This window comes from Rhamphochromis sp. 'chilingali' (assembly GCF_963969265.1).
Source record: "Rhamphochromis sp. 'chilingali' genome assembly, chromosome: 7".
Taxonomy (NCBI): Eukaryota; Metazoa; Chordata; class Actinopteri; order Cichliformes; family Cichlidae; genus Rhamphochromis; species Rhamphochromis sp. 'chilingali'.
Window position 1 is genome coordinate 866053 of NC_137934.1, and position 27519 is coordinate 893571.

The following is a 27519-nucleotide window of genomic DNA, read 5'->3' on the forward strand; positions in this document are numbered from 1 at the left end:
TCACTCCACTCCACTCCATGCCACGCAGGGAAACAGGTCAGGATTATGAACGAGTCCGAGAATCCATGCACAGGAGAACTGCGTTTAGCATAAACAGAGAAATCACACGAGAAACAGGGTTGGAGCTGTACTGACAGAGTAACTCGAGTAACTCGTCAGCTGCTATTTAAGCTGAGCCCTCAGCTTAAATAGCCCAGAAGTCCAGGTAAACAGGTAGATTCACGGCAGGTGCGTGGGCCAAGGGCGGGAGCCCAGCTGAGCTCATGAGCAAAGGATAGGCTAAGAAGTCACCACAGCTGACTGGTACAGTGCCAGTATCACTGCTGATCAACCTCCTGTTTCACTCTGCATACTCGTAGAAGAAGGCCAGAAAATTACAGGTAATGATTCATTGCAGAGTGGTTTAAACATATGGTGAGTGAAAAAGAAACACTCAGAGCATCAAACGGCCCCAAGTACCTCGGTCTATCGTCGCGTAGCTGAGGGAGGATCCAGGGTCACCTGACCCACTGAAACTATCTGCTTTATCATAAAGGAAAGCAGTCTGTTGCTGAAGACTGACGAGTATAAAATAGCATTTTTGCACCAACAAGGTGATTCTCAAAGTGCTGTTGGCCAAAAACTTGGTAGATCTCGGCGTGGTGTGCAGTGTGCCGTTAATAAACTGGGGAAACAGGACAAGTAAACGTCTAAAGAAGAAGTGGAGGGCTTTAAAAAATATCTGCAGCATTTAAAAACTGTATCCACAAGAAATAGAAAAAAAACGGAAGAAGTGAAGAGTTAAAACATCTTAAAGAAGTCCAGTCACTTTCTCTCCAAGCTCCTTAGACTGTAATGTATGTACGGAGGTAGTCTATAGCTGTCTATGGCTGTTTGTACAGCACAGTGCTTTTCAGCCAGCAGTGTTGGGTATTTTGTCAAAATGTGAGGAATTGTAGATGCTGAGAAGTCAGATTTTGACTGACTACACAATACTGTCTATAAACCATTGGTTGGCAACAGCTTCTTCTTTCAACTTGACAATGATCGGAATCAAAGCTGTATAGGAAACCACACAGTGGAACTAATCAAGGACTCTTCCCAGAGTCCAGAGCTCAAAAGTATTTAAGCGGTGTAGGACGTGGAACAAAATGCATCCAGCATCTAAAGAAGAGCTTAGACGTGTCCTTTCAGAAGGCTGGAGAACTGTTCTCAAAGAAATAACAAAAAGATTTCAGGCTGTATTGAAGAATAAAGGGAGTCATATCAAATATGACTTTAAATATATCAAATAATGTCAAGTTCATAAGAATTGTAAAAAGTCCGTTTTTGCCTTTTAAACTGTGCTTCCATATATGGTTGGACATGTTGTAATAAACTGTTGCACCCATTTTTCATTTTCCTAGCAAAATATGAGGAAATGAAATTATACTTTAGACTTTTATTGGAAAGACCCTCTGAGGAAATACTTTTTTCTCCTGTCAGTTGCGTAAGCTTTAGACATAACATTTGCTTTCTCAGTGGAAAGTCACGGAAAGGAACCAGAGAGAAAGAGGAATTTAAAAGAGGAAAAAGAGGAACAGTTTCTTTTAAGAGCAGGATAAAAGTACTCACACAGCTCAGACCTGAACTTGTCATAGTCGAAGCTGAAGCTATGTCTCCACAAAGGTAACGTACATGTTCATCTCTGGTACATCTATTTTTCTATTTTATTGTACAGCTTTGAAACTGAATGCGATGATTTTCAAATTCTCTGTTTGATGCTGGAATCATATTCAAAATATTTTATTATGGCCGCATACTTTACTGTGAACTTTAAATGATGTGCATTCTACTTTTATTTACATTTCAGGCGGTGCTATTTTTTGGAAACATAGTTGTGCTAAGATATTCCTGCACAGTAAATGGTCGTGTCTTTGAATGACTTCTCTTATGTTGGTGTTTTCAGCACATCTGTGGCTGTTTTGATTGGGACCGTAGTCATCGTGTCCCTAATGAGACCGGACTGCACAGCTATTAAGGAAAATAACGAAGGATTCAAACTATGCGTCACATCAATGCGAGGTGTCAAAGACCTCTCACATCAAAACATCACCAGTGTTCCATCAAGTCTTTCCAACGAAACACAGTATTTGGACATCTCCTACAACGTCATCCAAACGCTGGAAGGAACTGAGTTTTCTGGACTATCCCAGCTTTGTTTTTTGAAAGCAGCTCACTGTGGACTTCGGGAGATTTCAGCCACAGTGTTCACCCACACACCAGCACTCAAAATTCTCAACATATCTAACAATGACTTAGCGTTCATCCCTGACATTTCCTTGAAACAGCTGAAAATTCTTGATCTGGCCAACAACCTGTATACCAGCTATGAATTACCGGCATCCTTTCAGAACTTTACAAAGCTAGACTTCCTGTCTCTGGGTAGTACAGCTGCTCTGTCAGTGAGCTACGGTGACTTTGATGCCCTGATGAATGCTTCTGTTCAGCATCTGGCTTTGGGAGCAGGAACTCACTGGCAAAAGTATGAATCTGGTTCTCTTGCAAAAATCAAGTCTCTCAAAAAACTGTCCCTCTTTGCATCTTTTTGTGGAACCTTTGGGATGTTTGAGAACCTCCTTGTGGACTTGAATGTGACACAAGCAAAAATGTTGCGATTCATCTCTCTATTTCCAGACAGCTGCAATGTGAGCGACAACCCCTTTAAGAACCTGAGAACAATGCCTTTTATACAGAATCTCACCTTAGAAAACACCTGGATAAACAGCACGTTTATGGTGGTGTTCATGAAGAACGTGTGGCTTTCCCCTCTCCACGAGCTCTCATTTGTCAACATCACTTACAATGAGGATACACCAGATGGCTTTAATTTACCACCCATTAATCACACAATCAATCTTTCCTCAGTTATCTTTAATGGTGTGAATCATTATCAATACAGATATCCCACGATAAACATGAGCTTTGAGGCCTTCTCCAGACTGACCTATTTAAAGTTCTCTGGGACTGGAATGAATATTTTACCCTGCAGAGTCATGACTGCCCTGCCATCACTGGAGATTCTTGATCTATCAGATAACCTGCTGACAGAATCGGGCTTCTGGTGGACTCCGTGTTCAAACAGCTCTGTTTTTCCCAAACTGCGGAAGCTGTCTTTAAGCAGGAACCGCTTCAGCAGTCTTTCCTTTATCTCTCAGAAGACACATCAGATGAACTCACTAGAGTCTCTGGATCTCAGCTTCAACTCCATCCACTTGGATGGGGACTGCTATTGGCCTGCTCAGCTGACTGAGCTTAGCCTTGGAAACAACAACCTGGGCAACAGTGTCTTTGCATATCTGTCATCAGACTTTGAGAAGATTGACTTGTCAAAGACAGGAATAACGTCTATAATGCAAAAGGATCTGACTCGCTTTTCCAAGCTGACACATCTTACACTTAGCTCCAACAGCATCCAGGTTATCCCGGTAGATCTTAGTGTCCCAGCTCTGCTAAGTCTTCACATAGACCAGAATGCTATCACATCTATATCGAGAGAGGTCTTGGCAGGGCTTCCCAGGCTTCAGAAACTCAAAGTTGGAGGCAATCCGTTTGTCTGCTCGTGTGACTCCTATTGGTTCATCACTGCTTTCAACAAGTCCTTGTTAATGGACTGGCCCTTAGATTATACATGTAACACACCACTGTCATTTGCAGGTCTGCCATTGTCAGAGTACAAACCCAGTAAGCTGTCGTGTGAGATGTGGCTTCAAGCTGCAGTTGCGCTGCCCGTGCTAATAGTTATATCTGCAGCCGTAGGTCTGGTTTTTCATAAATGTGATGGAGCATGGTATACAAAGATGTTATGGGTCTGGATAAGGATGAAAAGGAGAGGCAAGAAACGTTCCAATATTTTGAACAATGCATCCTTTAGTTATCATGCGTTCATTTCCTACAGTAATCAAGATTCTGACTGGGTGGACACCCACCTGGTTCCCACTTTGGAAGGTGCTGGATTTTCCCTATGTGTCCACGAGAGAGACTTTGTCCCTGGAGAGTGGATCATAGACAACATCATCAACTGTGTTGAGTCTAGCTACAAGACGCTGTTTGTCCTCTCCAAACACTTTGTGCAAAGCGAATGGTGCAACTACGAGCTCTTCTTCGCTCAGCACCGAGCCATCAGTGTCCATCGGGACTCACTGGTCTTCATATTATTGGAGCCCATTCCGACAGACTCTCTTCCTAAGAAGTATTTGAGACTCAGAAGTTTGCTGAGGCAGCAGACATACCTTGAGTGGCCAAAAGATGACAGGAAGCAGCAGACTTTCTGGGCAAGCCTGAAATCCACGCTGCATATTGCAGACAAATCTGTTGTTCTGAAAGACATTGCACTGGCCATTTCAGATACAGTACCTCTGTTTGCAGACCAAATGTAAGTCACGAAACTATTTTATTCAAGCATGAAATGTGCACATACTAATGTGCACAATGAAACAGGTTTGGGTTGATGATAAAAAATGATTTTTGTCAATGAAAAAAATGAAAACAAACCATTATAAATATAAATATAATCAATAACTGGTCAATATTAAATCTGAAATATTTCAGTATTTCGATGATCATTTGTATTTTGCATGCAGAGAAATGTGGTGTCTGTTCTGATGTGGCTTTGTCTTTGTGTCTCCATCCACTGTTTTTAATGACACTTTGCAACACACAGCAAGGAATGATGATGCTGTACAGTACAGGTGACGTATTTGTCCATATAGCACCAAATCACAGTCATCTCAAGATGGTTTGTATTCTAAAGTAGAGACACTACAATAATACAAAGAAAACACAAGAAAACAATTGGTGACAGTGGGAAGGAAAAACTCCCTTTTAACAGGAAGAACCCTTTAGCAAAAACAGGCTCTGGGAGGGGCAAATATCGGGGTTAGGAGAGGAAGAAAAGGACAAAGACACAGTGTGAAAGAGAGGCAGAGATTAATAATCACTAATGATTAAATGCAGAGAGGCGTATAAAGTGAGTGAAAAAGAAACGAGGGCTATTTCTGTATCATGTCTTTGCTCTCAGTTTACGTTGGCAGTCGTTACTCATCATTGCCATTGTAGAAACGACTGTAACCACAATGACTTTAGAAGACTGAATTTTGTCCGTGTGACTAAATATGTTCTTTCCACTTTTTGATTGGTTATATAATGCTAGGTACAACTGCTGTTATGTAGTCACTAACTAGGTGTTTTATAGAAACTGATATCAGTAGAATATTATTTTATCTTTTCTATCTTTTACTTTGTTTGTTTGTTAAATAAACATTTTATTAAAAATGTATGAGTTTTCACATTTCCTCTGAGAGCTCAATGTTACAATGTACATGGAGGTATGTTATGAATATGCTATAACTATGAGTATGTACAGGCTATGAACCGGATATAATTATGAAAACTATACAGAAATATGAACTATAAATATGAAATCTAATGGATTCTAATTGTTGTTACGCTTTACAGGTGAGACAGATAGTGTCACGACTGGGGCAGCAGCCGTGTGATGTGTGGAAAAGGACTCGAATGCAGCACTACTTGAAATGCAGGGTGATTATTATAGAAGACAGAACACAAAGTGGGGATGACAAAACAGAGCTAAGGATAAACTAAACTATAGAACGGCAAACCTGAAACACGAGAGGAGGACTGCAGGGAGAGCACATGGAGTCACCGAGAGGTTCACGGAGCAATGCAGAGTGCGCAATAACACAGGGTGACACAGAGGATGAATACAGACGACGCGACAAAGAACACAGGCAGACACACACTATAAATCCACAGAGGGACACTGGGAAATCACACACAGGTGGGAGACACAGCTGGACCTGATTAGCCTGACGAGACACTAACACCAGGGACCAACAGAGGGAGCACCAACCCAGAAACCCAGCATTCAAAACCCCAAAACACAAATAATAATAACAATAAACTCAAAACACTGGGTCGACGACCCAGGACCATGACAGACAGAGCACTGCCATGAAACTAATAAAACTCAATTCATAATTCTTGACTTCATTACATGATGTTTTACATTTCTTTGTGGACATATGCTCATTTGGACCACTTGGTGGCAGCACTGCATGCAGGAACACCATCATATAAACGTCCAGTCTCTTTTTTACCACTTGGTCCACTCTGCTGTGAAGAAGTGGAAATAATCTGTTTGTAAATTCTATGATGAATAATTATTTTACTCCAAACACCTCCATAAATGATCTCACTCCAGTCCACATCACATCAGATAAGGCCCTCATGCTGCTTTAAACTTTTCAGTTCATTACAGATACCGTGTTGCCCAATTAAACCACCAGCTCTTCCCGTACCTTCTCTGTGCACTCACACAGGTTGTAGAAAAGAGTTTAGTGCAGATGAAGTGGTGAAAAGCTGAGGCAGAGAAATAAAAATACACTGAAAATAAAAGCAGCAAAATGAGTCAAAATTAACAGACAAGTTAGTTGTTGCAGCTGCTGTTGCTGCACAGTCAACAGCAGTAACAGCTAGTAACGAGTCCTCACGGGCACAGGAGGCTGTGACTCCATAGAGAAGTGCAGGAGGAGCAAAAGTGAAAGGTGAAATTAACAAGGTAAGAAAAATAGACGGAGGGACGACCACGTCCATGAGCCACTGCTCAAAGATAAAGTGTATTTTTTGCCACATGCTGCAGTTCAGTGCAACTAAGAATGACTAAGAACTAACCCAATAACAACTGTACAAACCTGATTAAAAAGAAAAACTATTTCAAAACATTCCCAGCACGCCCCTGCAGGCGGTCTTCAATCTTCCAGCTCGGGTCCTCTACCAGAGGCCTGGGAGCTTGAGGGTCCTGCAGTATCTTAGCTGTTCCCAGGACTGCGCTCTTCTGGACAGAGATCTCCGATGTTGTTCCCGGGATCTGCTGGAGCCACTCGCCTAGCTTGGGAGTCACCGCACCTAGTGCTCCGATTACCACGGGGACCACGCTTACCTTCACCCTCCACATCCTCTCGAGCTCTTCTCTGAGCCCTTGGTATTTCTCCAGCTTCTCGTGTTCCTTCTTCCTGATATTGCTGTCATTGGGAACCGCTACATCGATCACTACGGCCGTCTTCTTCTGTTTGTCTACCACCACTATGTCCGGTTGGTTAGCCACCACCATTTTGTCCGTCTGTATCTGGAAGTCCCACAGGATCTTAGCTCGGTCATTCTCCACCACCCTTGGGGGCATCTCCCATTTTGACCTCGGGACTTCCAGGTTATACTCGGCACAGATGTTCCTGTACACTATGCCGGCCACTTGGTTATGTTGTTCCATGTATGCCCTGCCTGCTAGCATCTTGCACCCTGCTGTTATGTGCTGGATTGTCTCTGGGGCATCTTTACACAGCCTGGGGTCTGGCCTGCTGTGATGGACTCCAGCCTCTATGGATCTGTGCTCATATTTCTCTTTAAATCTTAAAAAAAGATTTAGAAAGAATGTTAGGAAAGCCTTGCATTACACATGGTCTTGAACACCCCACGCCCGCCTTTTAAACTCACCCCTGCTTGCTGCAGTATAATATATACTCAACTGAATTAATTTGTATTTATATAGATCTAAGCGGCAATCACCTAAAGGTGCTTTATATTTAAGATAAAGACTGTAAAATAAAGAGAACCGAGTGAGCACTTGGTGACAGTGGGAGGGAAAAACTCTCTTTTAACAGGTAGAAACCTCTGAAAGAACCAAGTTTAGGGAGCCGCCGCCATCTCTTGTGACTAGTTGGGGGTGAGAGTATAAGGGTATATTTGGAATATATTCCTCAAACTGTACACAACAATATGGCGATTACATCACACTTCCCAAGAATAATGTGATCTGAGTAAGACCTGAGATCTGATTTGTATCCTGAGTCCAGGATTATACTCACCATTTGCAATGCACTCAGTCTTGTTCTTATTACATTATTTCATAGTCTGTTCCTTGGAGGACACACCCAGAATGTGCTGCACAGTCTGGGACTCTACTGTAGTGACTGCTTGTAGGCTGCAGGCACGTGGACTTCCAAACAAAATTCTTTACCCACTAATGACACAATCTGCATGACCCGGATGCAAGTGCACCCTCACATAATTGCAAAAAGTACAACACTGGCATGAGCCTGGAGTGCATGCACCTTTGGGCAAATTGTACAGCTGGTATATTTTCTGCTGTGGCTCAAAAGTAGATCCGTGGTTAAGAGCTGAAGTCATTGAGGTCTGAGACACTGCAGAGAGCAGACCTCACGAGAGCCTGTTTCCATGGCTCTATGCATAATAAATACTCACAGTATGATTCATTAGAATCAGAATCAGAATCAGAAAGGGTTTTATTGCCAAATGTTGAGCAGGTTTACAACATTAGGAAATTGCTGCGGTGCTTCAGTGCAAACATGCTGTCATAAATTGCGCTTAAATAGACATGAAAAAATAAAAGTAAGAATAAGAATTAAAAGTGCTACGTAGAAAGATATGTGCATGAGTGCAGGTGGTGATCAGTGCCAAAACATGGAATGATGCAGTGACACAGCGTAGGGTCATGTGTTAGTGATGGGAACAGTCATATGGTTATTGTTCATGTGTCCAACAGCAGAGGGGAAGAAACTGTTCTTATGGCGAGAGGTTCTGGTGCGAATGGACCGGAGCCTCCTGCCTGAGGGGAGCAGGTCAAACAGACTGTGTCCAGGGTGAGAAGGGTCAGCTGAGATCCGAGCTGCACGCCGCAGAGTCCTGGAGGTGTACAGGTCCTGCAGAGATGGGAGTCTGCAGCCAATCACCTTCTCAGCAGAGCGCACAACACGCTGCAGTCTCTGTTTAACCTCCATAACTACAACATCACCGAGGAACAGAACAGGCTATGGAAATCATTTACTACAACATGTGAAGAGACGTCTTTACCATGTAGATTTTGTCTAAGAGAGCTTCTACTTACATTCAGCTTTTTAATTAATAACCCCAAAAATGAGCAATACAAAGCAATCCTCCATCAGTATTCCCCTGTTATCCTCACTTAGCCCTCATCAAGGCCCTTTCTTCGTTTTACTCAGGCTGTCATTCAGAGATGCATCACTGGCATTAACATCACCACCTATGTTGCCACAGACAAGCAAGAGCCACGATGTTTAATTCATGAGATTTCAAAATCACTCGTAAGTTGTCAAATGCCACTCCTTTTATAGGAATGAATTATTCAGCACCGCATTAGGTGATGTGTTTTATGAGTGATGATTGGAAGAATGAGACTCATCTTCTTTAACTAACATCCTATAACAATTATATAAACATTATATAAGACCAAGGGCTGCAAACGAGATCGCTGCAGAAATGTGGACAGCTACAAACTGGGAGAGCAGAGCTGCATGGTCCGAATCATTTCTGTATGATCTATGAGAAAGCAGAGTCCTCTGTTTGCAAGCCGATACCGTAGCCTTATTTAGATTTTACAGCATTTCTAGTAGATAATTGCCGAAGGAATAAGTTACGGTTTGGGAGGCAGATCCTCGTGTACTAATGAGAGGTTAATGAATTGAAAAAGGCAGAGTGGGGTGTTCACCTTGGTGTTCATCTGAACAACAGACTGGACTGGACTCATAACTCAGACGCCCTCTACAGGAAAGGGCAGAGCAGGCTGTACCTGCTGCGGAGACTCAGGTCGTTTGGAGTGGAGGGCCCACTCCTGAAGACCTTCTATGACTCTGTGGTGGCTTCTGCTATCTTTTATGGTGTGGTCTGCTGGGGCGGCAGCATCTCTGCTGGGGACAGGAAGAGACTGAACAGGGTGATCCGAAGGGCCAGCTCTGTTCTAGGATGCCCTCTGGACCCAGTGGAGGTGGTGAGTGACAGGAGAACGGCGGCTAAGCTGTCATCCCTGTTGGACAACGTCTCCCACCCCATGCAGCAGACTGTGACAGCACTGAGCAGCTCCTTCAGTGGGAGACTGCGGCACCCACGGTGTGGGACGGAGAGATTTCGCAGGTCTTTCCTCCCCACTGCTGTCAGACTCCATAATAAAGACTTTAACTGAACAAACACACACATCCACACATGTGCAATAACACTAAGTGCAATAATCTTTTCTGGCATCGTTGTATTTTTACTCAGTTGTATATAGCATTCGTATTCTATTTTTATCTTATTGTATATTTTTATTCTATTTTATTCTACTGTATATAGTATATTATTTTATTCTATTCTGTACAGCTGTGTACTGTATTTATTCTTATTGTATTCTAATTTTTGCGTCATAACTTTTGCACTGTCCACTTCCTGCTGTGACAAAACAAATTTCCCACGTGTGGGACTAATAAAGGTTATCTTATCTTATCTTATATAACCAGAGAACCTGTGAGGTCTGATCCAACTCCTGAAGTTTACATGAATAATCTCCAATTCACAAGCTGAGACCACACACTCGTTTAGACTCGACAGCACTTCTGGTAGATAATGGATGAATTGAGGCTGCAGCTGGGGAAGTAGTGCACGACTGTTCATTTGTTCAAAGGCCCTCCGGTTGTGAATCAGAGTAAACAGAGTATCACTGGTATTTAAGGTTAACTGTGTTTTACTTTGAGTTGATCAGTTTACATGTTCCACTTTCTGTGCTTCAGATATTTCATCTGCAGATTAATTATTTTCACAGAATAGTCAGCTGTTCAGCATCTGCTGCTGATTTAGGAAACACACCCAGGTTAACCCGTGAAAGTCACAGTTTAATATAACATAATGCCATTGCTATATTCTGCAAAAAGATAAGCAAATTTATCATGTTTGCTCAGCTCAGAGCTCAGTGAAGGATTCCCCTTCTTGGGTTTTCCTTTTGACCCAGGTGTCATCACTGTACGTGGCCAGGTGCTGTCCCTGGGCCTCACAGTGGGTTGACCGACACTGTGGCTGATTGTGACCCACACCCGTTTTCACACCTTGGCTTGTGTGATTAGGTAGAGGATCAATAGGGGGTCCATGACCCTCTTGGGGGGACACTCCCATAGGACGCCAAACCTGGGACTCGCCACCACTCACCGCTCTTAGAACTGAAGAATCTTCTCAGATGAAACGTCTTCAAGGAGTCCAGACGCTTTTCTTTTCCAGCTCCTTAGACAATTCTGGAGAAAGTATAATCAGATACCATCTTTCCTATGGACTTTTCAATGTCTACAGTCTCAGATGAACACTGAGACTCAGACTAAGGAACATGAACTTGACACTGGGACTTGGACTCAACAGACATGGAGACATGACAGACTGGGGGGAGAAAGGGACAAAACACAGGAAGATGAATACGGGAGAGAACAGACGGACAGGACTGCTAACGTATTCACAGAGACAGAACATGACCGGGGGAAAGAAGGTAAACACGGGGACACTGATGACAGGACACCGAGACGAGAAAGAGAAAGACTGGACCCTAAAGGGAACTAACATAAAAAACAAGAAATCAAGAAGAAACTCAGAGGCACGAGAGGGAACCATACTAAGGAACTAGAACAGGGGTGGGCAATCTCAGTCCACGAGGGTCGGTGTCCTGCAGGTTTTAGATCTCACCTTGGGTCAACACACCTGAATCACATGATTAGTTCGTTACCAGGCCTCTGGAGAGCTGCAGGAGCTAATTTAGCCATTTAAATCAGCTGTGTTGGTTTGAGGACATGTCTAAAACCTGCAGGTTTAGTGAAAATAATAAATTCATTAGGAGTTCTCTGTTTGTGGCATAAAGTTCAGTCACAGATCTTTCTGTTCACTTGCTGAAGGATTCACAGAACTTTAAAACTAGCGTGGATCTCTTTAATCTCCTGATTTTATTCTCATCCCAAACATTCATGACAACCAAGAGCATTAGTAAACACACTAATGAATTTTATTTTGTTATGATTTGACATTGATTGCAATACTTAAACATTTACCCTTTTCTCCTTTTTCAGATTTACTCAGCAGACACATTATCTCATAATGCTCCAGCCCTTCTGTCTTCATTAACTAGCTCAGACACTGTAAGGTGGTCGGTTGATGCTGATGCTGATTCTGGTGTGTCCTTTGATTGGTGGAGGTAGTCAAAGTTAACATTGTCGGTCCGTGTCCTCGTGTGTCTCTGCAGACGTTGCTTATATCACTTTGACCAAACAGGAAGCTGCTTCTTTACCTGCAGCGTACAATGGGAAGCCACACATTTTTGTTTTCTATTGCAATGCATGGAGCAAGACTGACAGACTGCAAAACTGAAGATGCAATCAAGGAGTCCAATGAATGAAAAAATACAAAAGCTGCACGTGCTGCCCACCTTTCTCATAAGCATCAGTTTTTACTGGGCTTTATTTGATGAACTGACCGAGCCCACATCCCCTCACATGTTCAGCCGTGTACACAAAGGCTGTGTAGAAAATCAGCTTCACAAAATCAAACTTGACACTCAACAAAAATGCCGGTTTGAAATAAAGACGTCAGTGGTCAGAAACAGGATTACATAGATTACTGTGCAAATGTTTAATGTACTAAAAGTAATGTGACGATTCTTTCTCAGTTAACATTAGTCACAGCACAGTGGGAGAAAAGTACACTCGCAGTCAAGTTACCTGGACGTTAAGCTGTTCAGTGCTTCAAGAACTTTTATCAGCGTCTCTTTCTTTTCACAGACTCTTATATTGGTTTTATCATATTGAGATCAGCGACCTATAAGGACCTCACTGTCTATTTTCTGGAAGCTAAAGCAGTTGTTTATAAGTAAATGTTGTTTTGCCAAAGTGTGTCGGCGGGTGCTCAGATTCCTCTCTGATGCTACTGCAAGAGCAAATAAAAACAATTCTCAAACCCTTTGCACAGTATTGTTTATGGCCAGGTCACAAATGTATTATAAAAATCTAAGATCGGGGAAACCTGCAGTCAGCTGAGACTGAAGACGTCACCTGGATGAGCGACGAAACGTTTCTCCCACTGAAAACATCCAGATGAACAGAATCAACAGAAAAACTACTTTATTTGCAGTATTTGATCATAATTTCATTTGTTGGCCCATCCTCTTTGGACGACTGTCTTTTTAATGTTGACTGACACTGAATTATTTAATAAAACAGTTTATATGTGATGACGACGTCTGCCTAAACATGTCTTACTTTTGCTTTTGCCGTGTGTCGGACATCATGAGGAAACCGACATGGACGGAGCATGAAACTGTCTCCACACTGCAGTGGATTTATAATATCATATGTTGTATATATTCTCAAACCGCCCATCCATACACACACAGAGAAAACCAAAAAATCAGACGGTCATAATTCATACAGATTAAGTGAAAATAGCCATCGTGACATCACCCATTGATTTGATACGATCAGTCAGAAGCTTGAGTTTGGAACCTTCATCATTAACATCTCAGTTTATTGGAGCAAGAAGCTTATTTGAACCATTGTACACATATTTGTTTATGATGTTTCAAATCTGAGTTACATAAGGTTGTTTTAAACCAGCAATGATGAGACTTACAGTTAGGATTAGGGTTCGGAGTAATCCTAATTCATAACGGCTTCATTTCCCGACAGAAGTTTACTTTCCTTTGTATTTGTTAAAACATTGGTCCATTGGAGCCAAAGACACTGGAGAGTCATTGGCTATAACAGCCTTCACTGATATTGCACTTTAAGGCCTCATTGATCCAGCTTGATGGCGAGGTTCATCTCACACGCACAGCTCAGACGGCGCCTGACACTTTACGTGTGAATTCAATGTGGAGACAAAATATTTGTATCTGGAACATTGTTGAATTTACAGCCACACAGTTTCATCTGCTATGCTGTGTCTGAAATGATTCCCTTTTAGCCTAATCAGCTGTGACCCACCTTTGATAAGGATATTATGTGAGGCAGCTTTGATATGATGAAGCAACAAGCATACCAAAGGTTTTCTGCTATCAAAGGTTAATTCTGTTTGTGTCTGTGAAGGTTCTCAGACATCCAGGTCGTTGTAATCTGAGGGGGAAAGAAAAGCAACGAGTGAAAGAAGCCATCTATGCGTCCACTGTGAACAGCCATCCGTGACGAGAGGGAGTGGCTTATGACACCAACTGTCTGCCACCTATAATCTGGTTGTGAGATCCCTCCACACGTGTGAGTTCCTGTCACAGATAATCCTCCATTTGGAGCCGTCCCATATGGAAAAGAAATAGTAAAAACTTATATGTGATTACTCATGAAAGTGGCCACTTTCTCATTACTTTCATACATTGTTTTAGTATCCAAAACATACAAGTTTCATTATATAATTTTTCAAGGGATCTTATATCTGTTTTCACTCTTATATGCTTTTCACACAAGACAGATACAAACTTTATAAGATTTATATATATCTTTTCCATATGGGGTGGTATAACCAAGATTTACAAAAGAGACCTTTTTAGTCAATATGACCCAAAATGAGTGACTGAGCCAATAAACTCAGCAGGACAGTATTTACAGGGGTCACGTCAGAAAGCCTTTCCCATAAACTTCTATAGGACTGCAAGTCTGTTTGCAACCACAGCTGTTGCCATCTGGTGGCAGATGAATGCAGGTTTTCATGAACTTAGCTTTATTTTTCTGACACATAAGCTACACCCATGTTTTCTACTGGGTATGTTTTTAACTAATATATTTACTTACTGTACATGACTTATGTGGGATTGTACGTATTGTTGGAATTGTTGTTATTTTTATCATAAAGGTCCCAAATTTCCGGAAACACTAAAAAAACGTCTTTCAGGTAACTTTGGAACTCAAAATGTGTCCCAGCTCATGAGCAGGATTAAAGGAACGCTGCCAGCACGGGTGCCAAACATGATAATCTTATAAAACTGGGACTTGGGAATATCAGACACTACATCCTCATGTTTTATTTACACTCCTGAAAACCATTCATGATGCTGAATTCATTTGTTACAGGACAAAAAATCAATAATAAAATAAAATTAATGAAGAAAGTCTAAAAAGAAACAACAAGCTTCTTTCTGAGGATGATACACATCTGCTGTCACTGCTATGAAAACAGACAAAGAACATTTTAAATAACAGAGCTCCTGCCTTCTAGAGAAATATTCCCATACAAGTAAACGACTTTCTCAATTCTAATATTTTCATTTTAGATTTTGTCACAGACAGTCTCATCTATTTTTGCTCCTCTACTGACTGTGATGGATTGCCTTTGCCACTTGGTTCCCATACGATGTGGATCTGAGATACACTATGTGCACAAAAGTATTGGGCCACGAATACCATGAAGCTCTGATGCATAGTTTTTGTCCTGATGATTCCACAGGACGTTGTTAGATCAGCAGACTGGTGGTGACTTAACTTAACTACGAGCATCATTTGCCACTTTATATGATCTGCTTTCTCATGGTTGAGTCACTTTAGTTCCTAAGAGGTTCCACTTTGCAATAATACCACTTATAGCTGACTGTCGAATGTCTAAGATGGAAGAAACAAAAACAGACTTAGGGTGGTTTAGTATGAAAGCACCACGCTCAAATTCTGTGAGCACGGTGCTCAAAATCTTTAGGATGACCCACTCTTTTACAAATGTCTGTGACCACAGACCAGGTGAACAGGTTTGGAGTTGATAGATCTGAGTTCATGATTGTGGCAGTCTGTGACTTACTGTGGCGCAGTGTTTGTCCATAAAATAATGTATTTCATTTTTTCTCACATTTTTCATTTTTTCTCATAAAGAGCATTTTGTCTTGAGATAAAAAGATGTTTCTTTGGAAATGTCAGTTTACTTGTATGTGAGTATAAGTGTTATAAGACATGTTTGACCAGCTGACCATCAGTGCTGAAAGAAAAAGGCAGTTCGATAATGATGTTAATTCAAACTAAGCAGTTTCTGACAGTAGCTGCTAATCCACACAGTAACCTGGTGTCAGAGAACTCCATCATGTTTCTTAAGCAACACATAGACAAAACTATGAACAAGAACAAAAACAACACAGTATCAGTAATGACCAATTGATGTCCAAAGCTAGAAAAACATGATCCAAGTTGTAATTAACCTAAATTATTCTGAACAGATCCCAGTACAGTGTTTGCTTTAAGTCTTGGCTGGATACATTGTAACATGTCAGTAGATAGATCCAGTGGGAAATGAAATCGTCGCCTGCCTCTCAGTGGTCCCGTCTCATCTTCAACACGTCATAGTTCTGTATCACCCCAATATAACACACCCGCTCTACTTTAGACTTACAGTGAGGGCTGGATCCTCTGACTGAATCCTCCCTTAACTAACCAATCACAGCAGATGGCCCCGCCCCTCCCTGAGCCTGGTTCTGCTGGAGGTTTCTTCCTGTTAAAAGGGAGTTTTTCCTTCCCACTGTCGCCAAAGTGCTGCTCATAGGAGTTCATATGATTGTTGGGTTTTCTCTGTATGTATTATTGTAGGGTCTACCTTACAATGTAAAGCACTTTGATGTGACTGTTGTGATTTGAACTATATTGAATTGAACTGTCTGTCCCTGGTACGGGACTGTGGTATTTAGAGTCTCCGCTTTCACAAACTGGATGTTGGCAACAACTGCCTGCTGGATTCAGTGTTGGTGAATTGATGATGTGAGTAAATTCAAGCCCATGTGTTTGTGATTCATGGTTCGTGGCTGAGATCTTTCTTCCTTCTTCTAAGATGAGACCTTTCAAACCTTATGCTTAGATACTGTTTCGAGAAGGCCCTGCAGATAACCTGCTGATCCCCGGGGACAAGAAGTGTTCTCATTAGATGTAATTACTTAAACGTTCCCTAGATGTTCAGCAGAGCTAAACGTGCTGTTCCCTTTTAAAGCGACTTCTTTATCTGCCGGGTCAACTGGGGCTCTCCAGAAAAGACGGGGCAGATGTCAGTTTGGTTAAACGGGATACTGCAGCTTCCTGTTTCATCTCACTGCTGATCAAAGCTTCTGTTTCCCTACATACTCAGGCTGAGGCGCTGCTTTGTCAAGTTGATCACTCTTTTGTAAAGACTTGAAAATAACTCGTCTCAACATGTCTGCACGTAAACACACACACACACACACACACACACACACACACACACACTTAGCCTTATGACTAGAATGAAAAAATTAAACACATTTGCATTGAGCGAGTCAACAGTTCATTCACAACATGAAGGTTCAGTAAAAAGCAAAACAGTTTCAGTAAAAGAGGAATGCATGTATGAAACGTTAGATTAGGATCATTCGCTGGAATGTGCTGCACCGACACAAAGATGGAAATAGTCCAATGCCTGGTTGTCATTTCTCTTGAATATTCTGTACAATAATGTACATCAGTGGAAGTCCTGGATCTTCTCTTCTGGATCTTGCCTGTTACTAGTAACTGGAAGGACCCCAGAAGTTGGAGAATTCATGTGATCCCACTCCCGCTAGTCACATGGTTTCATGTTTGATCCACTGGCTTGTGAAATATTCCACAAAAAGCTTTAAAAGATCATAAGAAGGTTCCACCAGATCTTTACTTGATCTTCTGAACAATCTGTTAATCCATTAGCGTCTCCACAATCACAGTAGACCAGTAAAGCACTCACTCGTTACAATTTAGTCTTTCGTGGTCTCCATATCATTTCTTTCACGTCTTTCCTGGTCACGATCCATTTCTGCATCTACTCCACAAAATAAAAATAAACACAACTTTTAATTTTTGATATTTCTTCAGTTCTTCAGGTTTTTTTCTTGTATTTTCAAGATATCAAGACACCCATTTTAAACAAACACACACACAAAATCTGTAACCAGGATAGAGTGGATATGAGCTGACACATGGAAACATGGAATAGCTTGTTTGTTTTGTCTGTCTGTCTGTGGGTTCAGCTGGCCTGGCGCACGCAGCCAGCTTTAGCACACGGTGCCGTTCTCCTGTCGAGATTTGGGACAGGTAGACCTCGGTATTGGTTGAACAGAGGGCGCGAGAGTGCAGAAGAAGCCAGAGATAAGTGTGAGGCCGAGGCCTCCCCAGGCGCAGAACATGGACCAGCCGTAGCCGTGGCCGATATCATCGGGCAAGCTGTACAGGTACCGCGGGTAACGGGAAAGCTCGAAGTTGATGCCAGCGACGCAGGTACAGAGGGAGATGATACAGAAGGTTCCTGCAAAAACAACAAGATGTTGAAAGATGTGATATCCGTGGTGAGCACCGGCAGCAGGAACTGAACAGGTCACATCATGCAAAATTTAAAATACAGTTGCAGCTGCTTTAATACTTTTAATGCCGATTATCTTTGAATAGATCCCAAACACACTGTAACTTTTTCCCTGCGTTGTGTTCACTGGAAATGCTTCACCTAATGCATTAAGTGTTATTATTATGAAGTATCCATGAAGTATTTGTGAGAATTCACAGTGAAAATGTCACAGTGGGCTGTGGTAGAACAGCAAATACAATTATGATTTTGACTTCCCACAATAAAATGAGCATGACTGAGCAAAGTTTCAAATCCAAAGCTAAAGCACATCACACACTCCCTAAATGAGTGCCTGCATGTTAGTCACAGCCTAGTGCAGCCCTGGATGATGCAAACACAACAATGACATACGATTTGGGATAAGGCCACGGATCATTAAACTGTTGAAGCACTTGGTTATGAACATTTTCCATCCTTCACTTTTCATCGCTTCAGTTTTTCAAATAGTTCTTCTATGTCATGTTTTCTTTCTGAAATTCTCTCTCACACAGTTGAATGAAAAGATCAGAAACTGAGTAAAATGACAGATTCAGCAGGCGAACGAACAGTTATTTCCCCATCTTCACAGATCCTCCGTCAGACACATGTACAAGACCATATACTGTGCACATTGCTGTTGATCAATGAGCCGACCTCCCAGCCCACTGTTCCTTCAGTGGTGCTGGTTTCAGTCATTGTGCAAATGTCCTGTTTATAAGGTTGAAACCTGCAGTCAGCTGATGATGATGAAACGTTTCTCCCACTGAAAATGTCCAGATGAGCAGAATCAGCCTTTTGGAATCTGGTCGAAGGCTTTGCTTTCTCTTTGTGTCTCCCTGTCCTCTCTCTGTGCTTGTGTGTCTGTGTCGATGTTGATGAATCAGTTACCTTTTCCCAATGATTTCGTCAAGAGGCACTACTTAGATGGTGGCTGAGGTTCAGTCTTTGCTGGATCATTGAGCGACGCTGTTAATAAAACTCCGGTTCTTTAGTCTGGTGTGTTTTCCTTGCAACTAATGTCACCGTTCTTCCTCTTGTGTACAGACCTTCCCTGGATTGTCCCGTCCTCTGAGTGCTTGGAGAGACTGTTGTGCATGATTATAAGAACCCACCAGAGGTGTTTAAGAGCAACAGGGCCAAGTTAGTGTCAGCAGCAAGTCAGTGGAGAAGACTGCAGTTCTAAAATGCATCAAACCCACTGGAGAGCAAAGTGGGAGTGAGGGAAAAACACCAGGGTTTGTAGCCATGGTTCATTTTGTGTAAGAAAATATAGACTTTGAATCATTTGAATGATGATAAAAATATTTCAACAAACATAAAGGCAGAGAAAACTGCATAGGTCCTTGAGTCAGAGGTCCAGGTGCCTTTGCTGCCCCCGTCAGGCATGTGTGTGTGTGTGTGTGTGTGTGTGTGTGTGTGTGTGTGTGTGTGTGTGTGTGTGTGTGTGTGTGTGTGTGTGTGTGAGACTCACCTCCCATTAGGAAGAGGAGGCCGGCCACATATTGCATGAGGCCTCGGTCCCAGCAGCAGCCCAGCAAACCAATGACCCAGCCGAACAGGATGATGGCCACAGCCATGCCCATGAAACCAGCTGTCATTCGCCGCAAGTCTGAGGAAAGACATTAAGTGAGAAATTGAGTGTTATGGTCATCATCAGAATAAATGCTGCAGCTTATTTATTCTGTTTGAGTGACGAGAAATCAGAATATATTAGTCATGACAGAAACAACACGTGAATAGTTCATGACCTTGTTTTATTGTTGTTGCAAATAAACACTTTGTTTTTTTAAAGTATTATTTTAAATAGACATGCGCTTCATTTAACTTACACACTAGCAACATCTTCGGGAAAAGTTAGAAAAGAGGCAACAAAATACTGTGAAGATTATTGAAACATGTCAGTAACATTTCAAAGACCACACCCTGCATATATTCCAAAAGCATGGATCTGTTGTAAAGAGTGAAATCCAGTACGTTCTGGACCTGAGAGGAAAGCTACACGTGTTCGGGATGTTATCACCAGAGAATCTGCCTCGGGCACAGCAACGTCAGCTGTACAGCCGAGGAGCTCGACTCAGGCAGTTTTCATCAGGAGGTAAAGGGCTTGTACTGCTTTCTTTATCCAGCTCAAAGTTACTCGCCAAGTGACGAGGACCCACGTGGTCACACGGCGAGTGGGGTGGGCGGACGGGGTGGAGCCAAACAGATATATCACTCTTAAAAGCATGGAGAGAAGCTCTGCTGCAAATGACCAGCTACAAACCAAAACAGAGAGACAGGATGACACAGAGTACCCTCTGGAGGTAGCAACAGGGCAACCTGATCTGGAACTAGATTCAATTCTATTCTATTCTATTTCTACAGCACCAAATCACAACAACAGTCGCCTCAATGTGCTTTATACTGTAAGGTAGGCCCTACAATAATACAGAGAAAAACCCAACAATCATATGACCCCTATGTGCAGCACTTTGGCGACAGCGGGAAGGAAAAACTCCCTTTTAACAGGAAGAAACCTCCGGCAGAACCAGGCTCGGGGAGGGGCGGGGCCATCTGCTGTGATTGGTTGGGGTGAGAGAAGGAGGACAGGATAAAGACATGCTGTGGAAGAGAGACAGAGGTTAATAACAGGTATGTAATTAAGATAACTGAGGCCGCAGAACAAAACAAGGACTATCAGTTGCAGCTGAAGATGGAGGAGTAACAGCATCCTCTCATCCAGCATTTCTAAGCTCTTTTGCCAGCTTCAATGGGTAGCAAAACCTGTGTCCCATGACCAGGGTGATGAGGCCTGCACATCAGTGTCAACTACGATCAAAGGATAAAGGGAGTAAAATGAGCATCTTTGCTAAATGAATTCATATTTTAAATTACTGATGGTTGAAAGCAGAGAAAGAAACCTGCTGGAAAAAAGGGACATGATCCAGTTTGGTGCCTGGATGTCATTTCTCTCTTCTGCCAAGCAGGACGGCATTTTTGTCTTCCAATGTACAACACGAGTCTGTGTGTGAAAGGCCATGAAACTAAGCAGATTGCACAGAGGCGCTGACAGACAATGGCTGCGCAGCATTATTACGGCAGAACTGTCTTATTGGCTGCTGTGTGTCCCTTTGATAGGCCACACTTCTGGCACTGCTGATAAAACCAGACTTGTCTGACTCAGCAGTTTTTGACACAAGATTTTCTTAATCTTTTCAGGTCCATTGCCAAGTTGCTAAGTGAGCGACTCTCCAGACTGGAGCCAGAAAGCCATTTGAATGAGTCAAAGGCAGGAGAGGAAGTGAGGGGGAGGCAGAGAGCACTTAAAGGTAGAGCTCAAAGACAGTTTGATAGTAAAGCTCTAGATGTTGAGCGTGGAAGACAGCGTTACTCATTTGGAAGTCGCGTGTGGTCATCAGAGCTTGTTTAAGAAGTTAACATACACACAGATTCCTAATTTTAGTAGATTAAGTCATCCTGTTACACATGAAAACTAAAACAAAGACCTCAGTTCACTGTAATGGTGCATTGAGCAAAACTAAAGATATTATTTACAGCTTCAAACCATTTAGAAATTCTGCTTATGAAAAGGTGGCACTGAATACTCTGGTGCTTAAGTAAAGATCACAGCAATCAGGCTTAATCGCCTGGTGTACATCGCTACACACCAGAGGTGCTAATGATGAGTCTTTCTTTTTGAATGGACCTTTGTCAAAGTGATGGTTGACCATGTCTAAGAAGTCCAGCTGGACACAGAAGGCAATAAAAATGCTGGTTGTCTGGACATGATATGGACACCAAAGCAAAGTGCTTCAATATGCTGCTTCTGTGTGGGCTGAACTGTTAGGTCAGTTTCATGCCTGGAAAATAAAACACAAGTTGAACACAGGCGTGTGTTTCTATGCCCTTTAAAACACATTTGAACGTTTCACAGGCAGCCAAGTGTGAGAGTGTTTTCATATCCAGTGCTTCTGTCACTCTGTGAACATGGTAAAAAAAATGGATGCATTTTAATGCACTTTACATGATCCTGTTTCTGGGAACAACCGAAATATTGATTTGTTAATGAAATTAGCGCTCTACCTAGACAGAGTGGAGTTTTTAAAGATTCAACTCTGTATTCATAACGTGTCACTCAAGAGTTCGACAACATTTGGTCATGGTTAAGGTTTATAGAGATGCATAAGGCCATAACAGAAGGCTCTGGGTGAGGTGTTTTAGGCACCTCGCCATCCACACTGAACCTGCTGTATCTCTTTCACTACTTGCATCCACGACCTCGTTCAACAGTTGATGTGAAAGATGACGGTAGCAAAGTTCCCTCTAATGTTTCATGTGTCTGAACACACAAACTCCCTGAGCGGACACTTGGACCACTGTGAGCAACAGCAGACGTGTGCACTGTGGTCACGCCAGCATCCAATCCATGCAAGTTACATGGTTTATTAAAATAATCAAATTACAGCATTTATGTTAGACTACTTTTAATTAACTGCTTTAGCCCACTTACAATGAGAATGTAAAAAAATCTTGTTCATGACCTGTAGCATGTTAACACTGTTGGAAGGAAAAATAACTTTGACAACAATTTTGAAAACACAACTTTCTTTTTTTTAATAAAAATAAAAATATAAAAATAAAGCTCTGACTGTATTATGAGTCTGTGGTCTGGGAGAGAGTCTGTAACTCTGTCTGCAAATACAGTAAATAATGACCAATGTTGGGCAATTAATTATATAGTTACTTCTTCAAAAAAGTAACTGAGTTTTGCAAACAACAGTTTTTTGCAGCTGTTTACCTAAAAATGCAGCCAAGGCGTTTTTTAAACAAACATTTCAAACTATTTACAGAACAATCAGCTGTTCTGCATCAAATCTGATGCCACACAAATTATTTGTGTCACAAAAAATAATTTCTGTCCACTATGAGATGAAGGAGAACAACAGCCTGATACCTGCAGGCCTGACAGCAGCAGATGTGTCACTGCTGTAACACCTGTAACACTCAGCAGGCGCCTCATTGTCCTGACACACAACAACACTACTGACTACACTACACACTAACTACACACTGACTACACACTGACTACACAATAACTACACACTGACTACACACTGACTACACACTCACTACACACTAACTACACACTCACTACACACTAACTACACACTAACTACACACTAACTACACACTGACTACACACTCACTACACACTAACTACACACTGACTACACACTGACTACACACTCACTACACACTAACTACACACTAACTACACACTAACTACACAATAACTACACACTGACTACACACTCACTACACACTCACTACACACTAACTACACACTCACTACACACTAACTACACACTGACTACACACTGACTACACACTCACTACACACTCACTACACACTAGCTACACACTGACTACACACTCACTACACACTGACTACACACTGACTACACACTGACTACACACTCACTACACACTCACTACACACTCACTAAACACTAACTACACACTGACTACACACTGACTACACACTAACTACACACTAACTACACACTCACTACACACTGACTACACACTAACTACACACTGACTACACACTCACTACACACTGACTACACACTGACTACACACTAACTACACACTAACTACACACTCACTACACACTAACTACACACTAACTACACACTGACTACACACTCACTACACACTCACTACACACTCACTACACACTAACTACACACTAACTACACACTGACTACACACTCACTACACACTGACTACACACTGACTACACACTAACTACACACTAACTACACACTCACTACACACTGACTACACACTCACTACACACTGACTACACACTGACTACACACTAACTACACACTAACTACACACTCACTACACACTAACTACACACTAGCTACACACTGACTACACACTAACTACACACTGACTACACACTGACTACACACTAACTACACACTGACTACACACTAACTACACACTGACTACACACTGACTACACACTGACTACACACTCACTACACACTCACTACACACTAACTACACACTGACTACACACTAACTACACACTGACTACACACTGACTACACACTGACTACACACTGACTACACACTGACTACACACTAACTACACACTGACTACACACTGACTACACACTAACTACACACTGACTACACACTGACTACACACTAACTACACACTGACTACACACTGACTACACACTAACTACACACTGACTACACACTAACTACACACTCACTACACACTAACTACACACTGAACTACCAATAAATACACACTGACTACACACTAACTACACACGCACTACACACTGACTACACACTGACTACACACTGACTACACACTAACTACACACTGACTACACACTGACTACACACTAACTACACACTGACTACACACTGACTACACACTAACTACACACTGACTACACACTGACTACACACTGACTACACACTGACTACACACTAACTACACACTGACTACACACTGACTACACACTAACTACACACTGACTACACACTGACTACACACTAACTACACACTGACTACACACTCACTACACACTGACTACACACTAACTACACACTGACTACACACTGACTACACACTAACTACACACTGACTACACACTGACTACACACTAACTACACACTGACTACACACTGACTACACACTCACTACACACTCACTACACACTGACTACACACTGACTACACACTGACTACACACTAACTACACACTGACTACACACTGACTACACACTCACTACACACTAACTACACACTAACTACACACTGACTACACACTCACTACACACCTCACTACACACTCACTACACACTCACTACACACTCACTACACACTCACTACACACTGACTACACACTGACTACACACTGACTACACACTCACTACACACTAACTACACACTAACTACACACTGACTACACACTCACTACACACTCACTACACACTGACTACACACTCACTACACACTCACTACACACTCACTACACACTAACTACACACTGACTACACACTGACTACACACTAACTACACACTGACTACACACTCACTACACACTGACTACACACTCACTAAACACTAACTACACACTGACTACACACTAACTACACACTGACTACACACTCACTACACACTAACTACACACTGACTACACACTGACTACACACTCACTACACACTGACTACACACTCACTACACACTAACTACACACTGACTACACACTGACTACACACTCACTACACACTCACTACACACTGACTACACACTCACTACACACTGACTACACACTCACTAAACACTAACTACACACTGACTACACACTAACTACACACTGACTACACACTGACTACACACTCACTACACACTCACTAAACACTAACTACACACTGACTACACACTGACTACACACTAACTACACACTCACTACACACTGACTACACACTCACTAAACACTAACTACACACTCACTACACACTCACTACACACTGACTACACACTCACTACACACTCACTACACACTCACTACACACTGACTACACACTCACTAAACACTAACTACACACTGACTACACACTAACTACACACTCACTACACACTGACTACACACTAACTACACACTGACTACACACTGACTACACACTCACTACACACTCACTACACACTCACTAAACACTAACTACACACTGACTACACACTGACTACACACTAACTACACACTGACTACACACTCACTACACACTGACTACACACTCACTAAACACTAACTACACACTGACTACACACTGACTACACACTAACTACACACTGACTACACACTCACTACACACTGACTACACACTCACTACACACTAACTACACACTAACTACACACTGACTACACACTCACTACACACTGACTACACACTAACTACACACTGACTACACACTGACTACACACTAACTACACACTGACTACACACTGACTACACACTAACTACACACTGACTACACACTGACTACACACTCACTACACACTCACTACACACTCACTAAACACTAACTACACACTGACTACACACTGACTACACACTAACTACACACTGACTACACACTCACTACACACTGACTACACACTCACTACACACTAACTACACACTCACTACACACTAGCTACACACTGACTACACACTCACTACACACTCACTACACACTCACTACACACTAGCTACACACTGACTACACACTAACTACACACTGACTACACACTGACTACACACTGACTACACACTAACTACACACTGACTACACACTAACTACACACTAACTACACACTGACTACACACTGACTACACACTAACTACACACTAACTACACACTCACTACACACTCACTACACACTAACTACACACTGACTACACACTAACTACACACTGACTACACACTCACTACACACTAACTACACACTAACTACACACTGACTACACACTGACTACACACTGACTACACACTGACTACACACTAACTACACACTGACTACACACTAACTACACACTAACTACACACTGACTACACACTAACTACACACTAACTACACACTAACTACACACTGACTACACACTGACTACACACTAACTACACACTGACTACACACTGACTACACACTGACTACACACTAACTACACACTGACTACACACTAACTACACACTGACTACACACTGACTACACACTGACTACACACTAACTACACACTAACTACACACTGACTACACACTAACTACACACTGACTACACACTGACTACACACTAACTACACACTAACTACACACTAACTACACACTGACTACACACTAACTACACACTAACTACACACTGACTACACACTAACTACACACTGACTACACACTGACTACACACTAACTACACACTAACTACACACTGACTACACACTGACTACACACTCACTACACACTCACTATACACTAGCTACACACTGACTACACACTGACTACACACTTACTACACACTCACTACACACTCACTAAACACTAACTACACACTGACTACACACTGACTACACACTAACTACACACTGACTACACACTCACTACACACTGACTACACACTGACTACACACTGACTACACACTCACTACACACTAACTACACACTAACTACACACTCACTACACACTAACTACACACTAACTACACACTGACTACACACTCACTACACACTCACTACACACTCACTACACACTAGCTACACACTGACTACACACTAACTACACACTAACTACACACTGAC

General features: G+C 42.1%; 3 protein-coding genes across 3 annotated transcripts in view; 2 read left to right on the plus strand and 1 right to left on the minus strand.

Moving 5' to 3' along the window:
- Positions 1-27519, plus strand: part of mrps33 (mitochondrial ribosomal protein S33) — a 339553-nt gene that overhangs the window by 233524 nt on the left and 78510 nt on the right. The gene's annotated exons all lie outside the window — the stretch shown is intronic.
- Positions 1634-5962, plus strand: LOC308399782 (toll-like receptor 1; the record flags this gene model as incomplete). Its single annotated transcript, XM_080887216.1, has 3 exons — positions 1634-1647; positions 1928-4393; positions 5476-5962. The coding sequence occupies 3 exons, from the start codon at positions 1634-1636 to the stop codon at positions 5477-5479; spliced, it is 2484 nt and encodes an 827-aa protein (XP_080743342.1). The 3' UTR covers positions 5480-5962.
- Positions 14705-27519, minus strand: part of tmem178bb (transmembrane protein 178Bb) — a 74560-nt gene continuing 61745 nt past the window's right edge. Inside the window, exons 4-5 of the mRNA XM_080887729.1 lie at positions 19646-19783; positions 14705-18099 (exon numbers count right to left, since the gene is read on the minus strand). Of these exons, the coding sequence (XP_080743855.1) occupies positions 17849-18099; positions 19646-19783 (389 nt within the window). The 3' untranslated portion in view covers positions 14705-17848. The remainder of the gene's footprint in view (positions 18100-19645; positions 19784-27519) is intronic.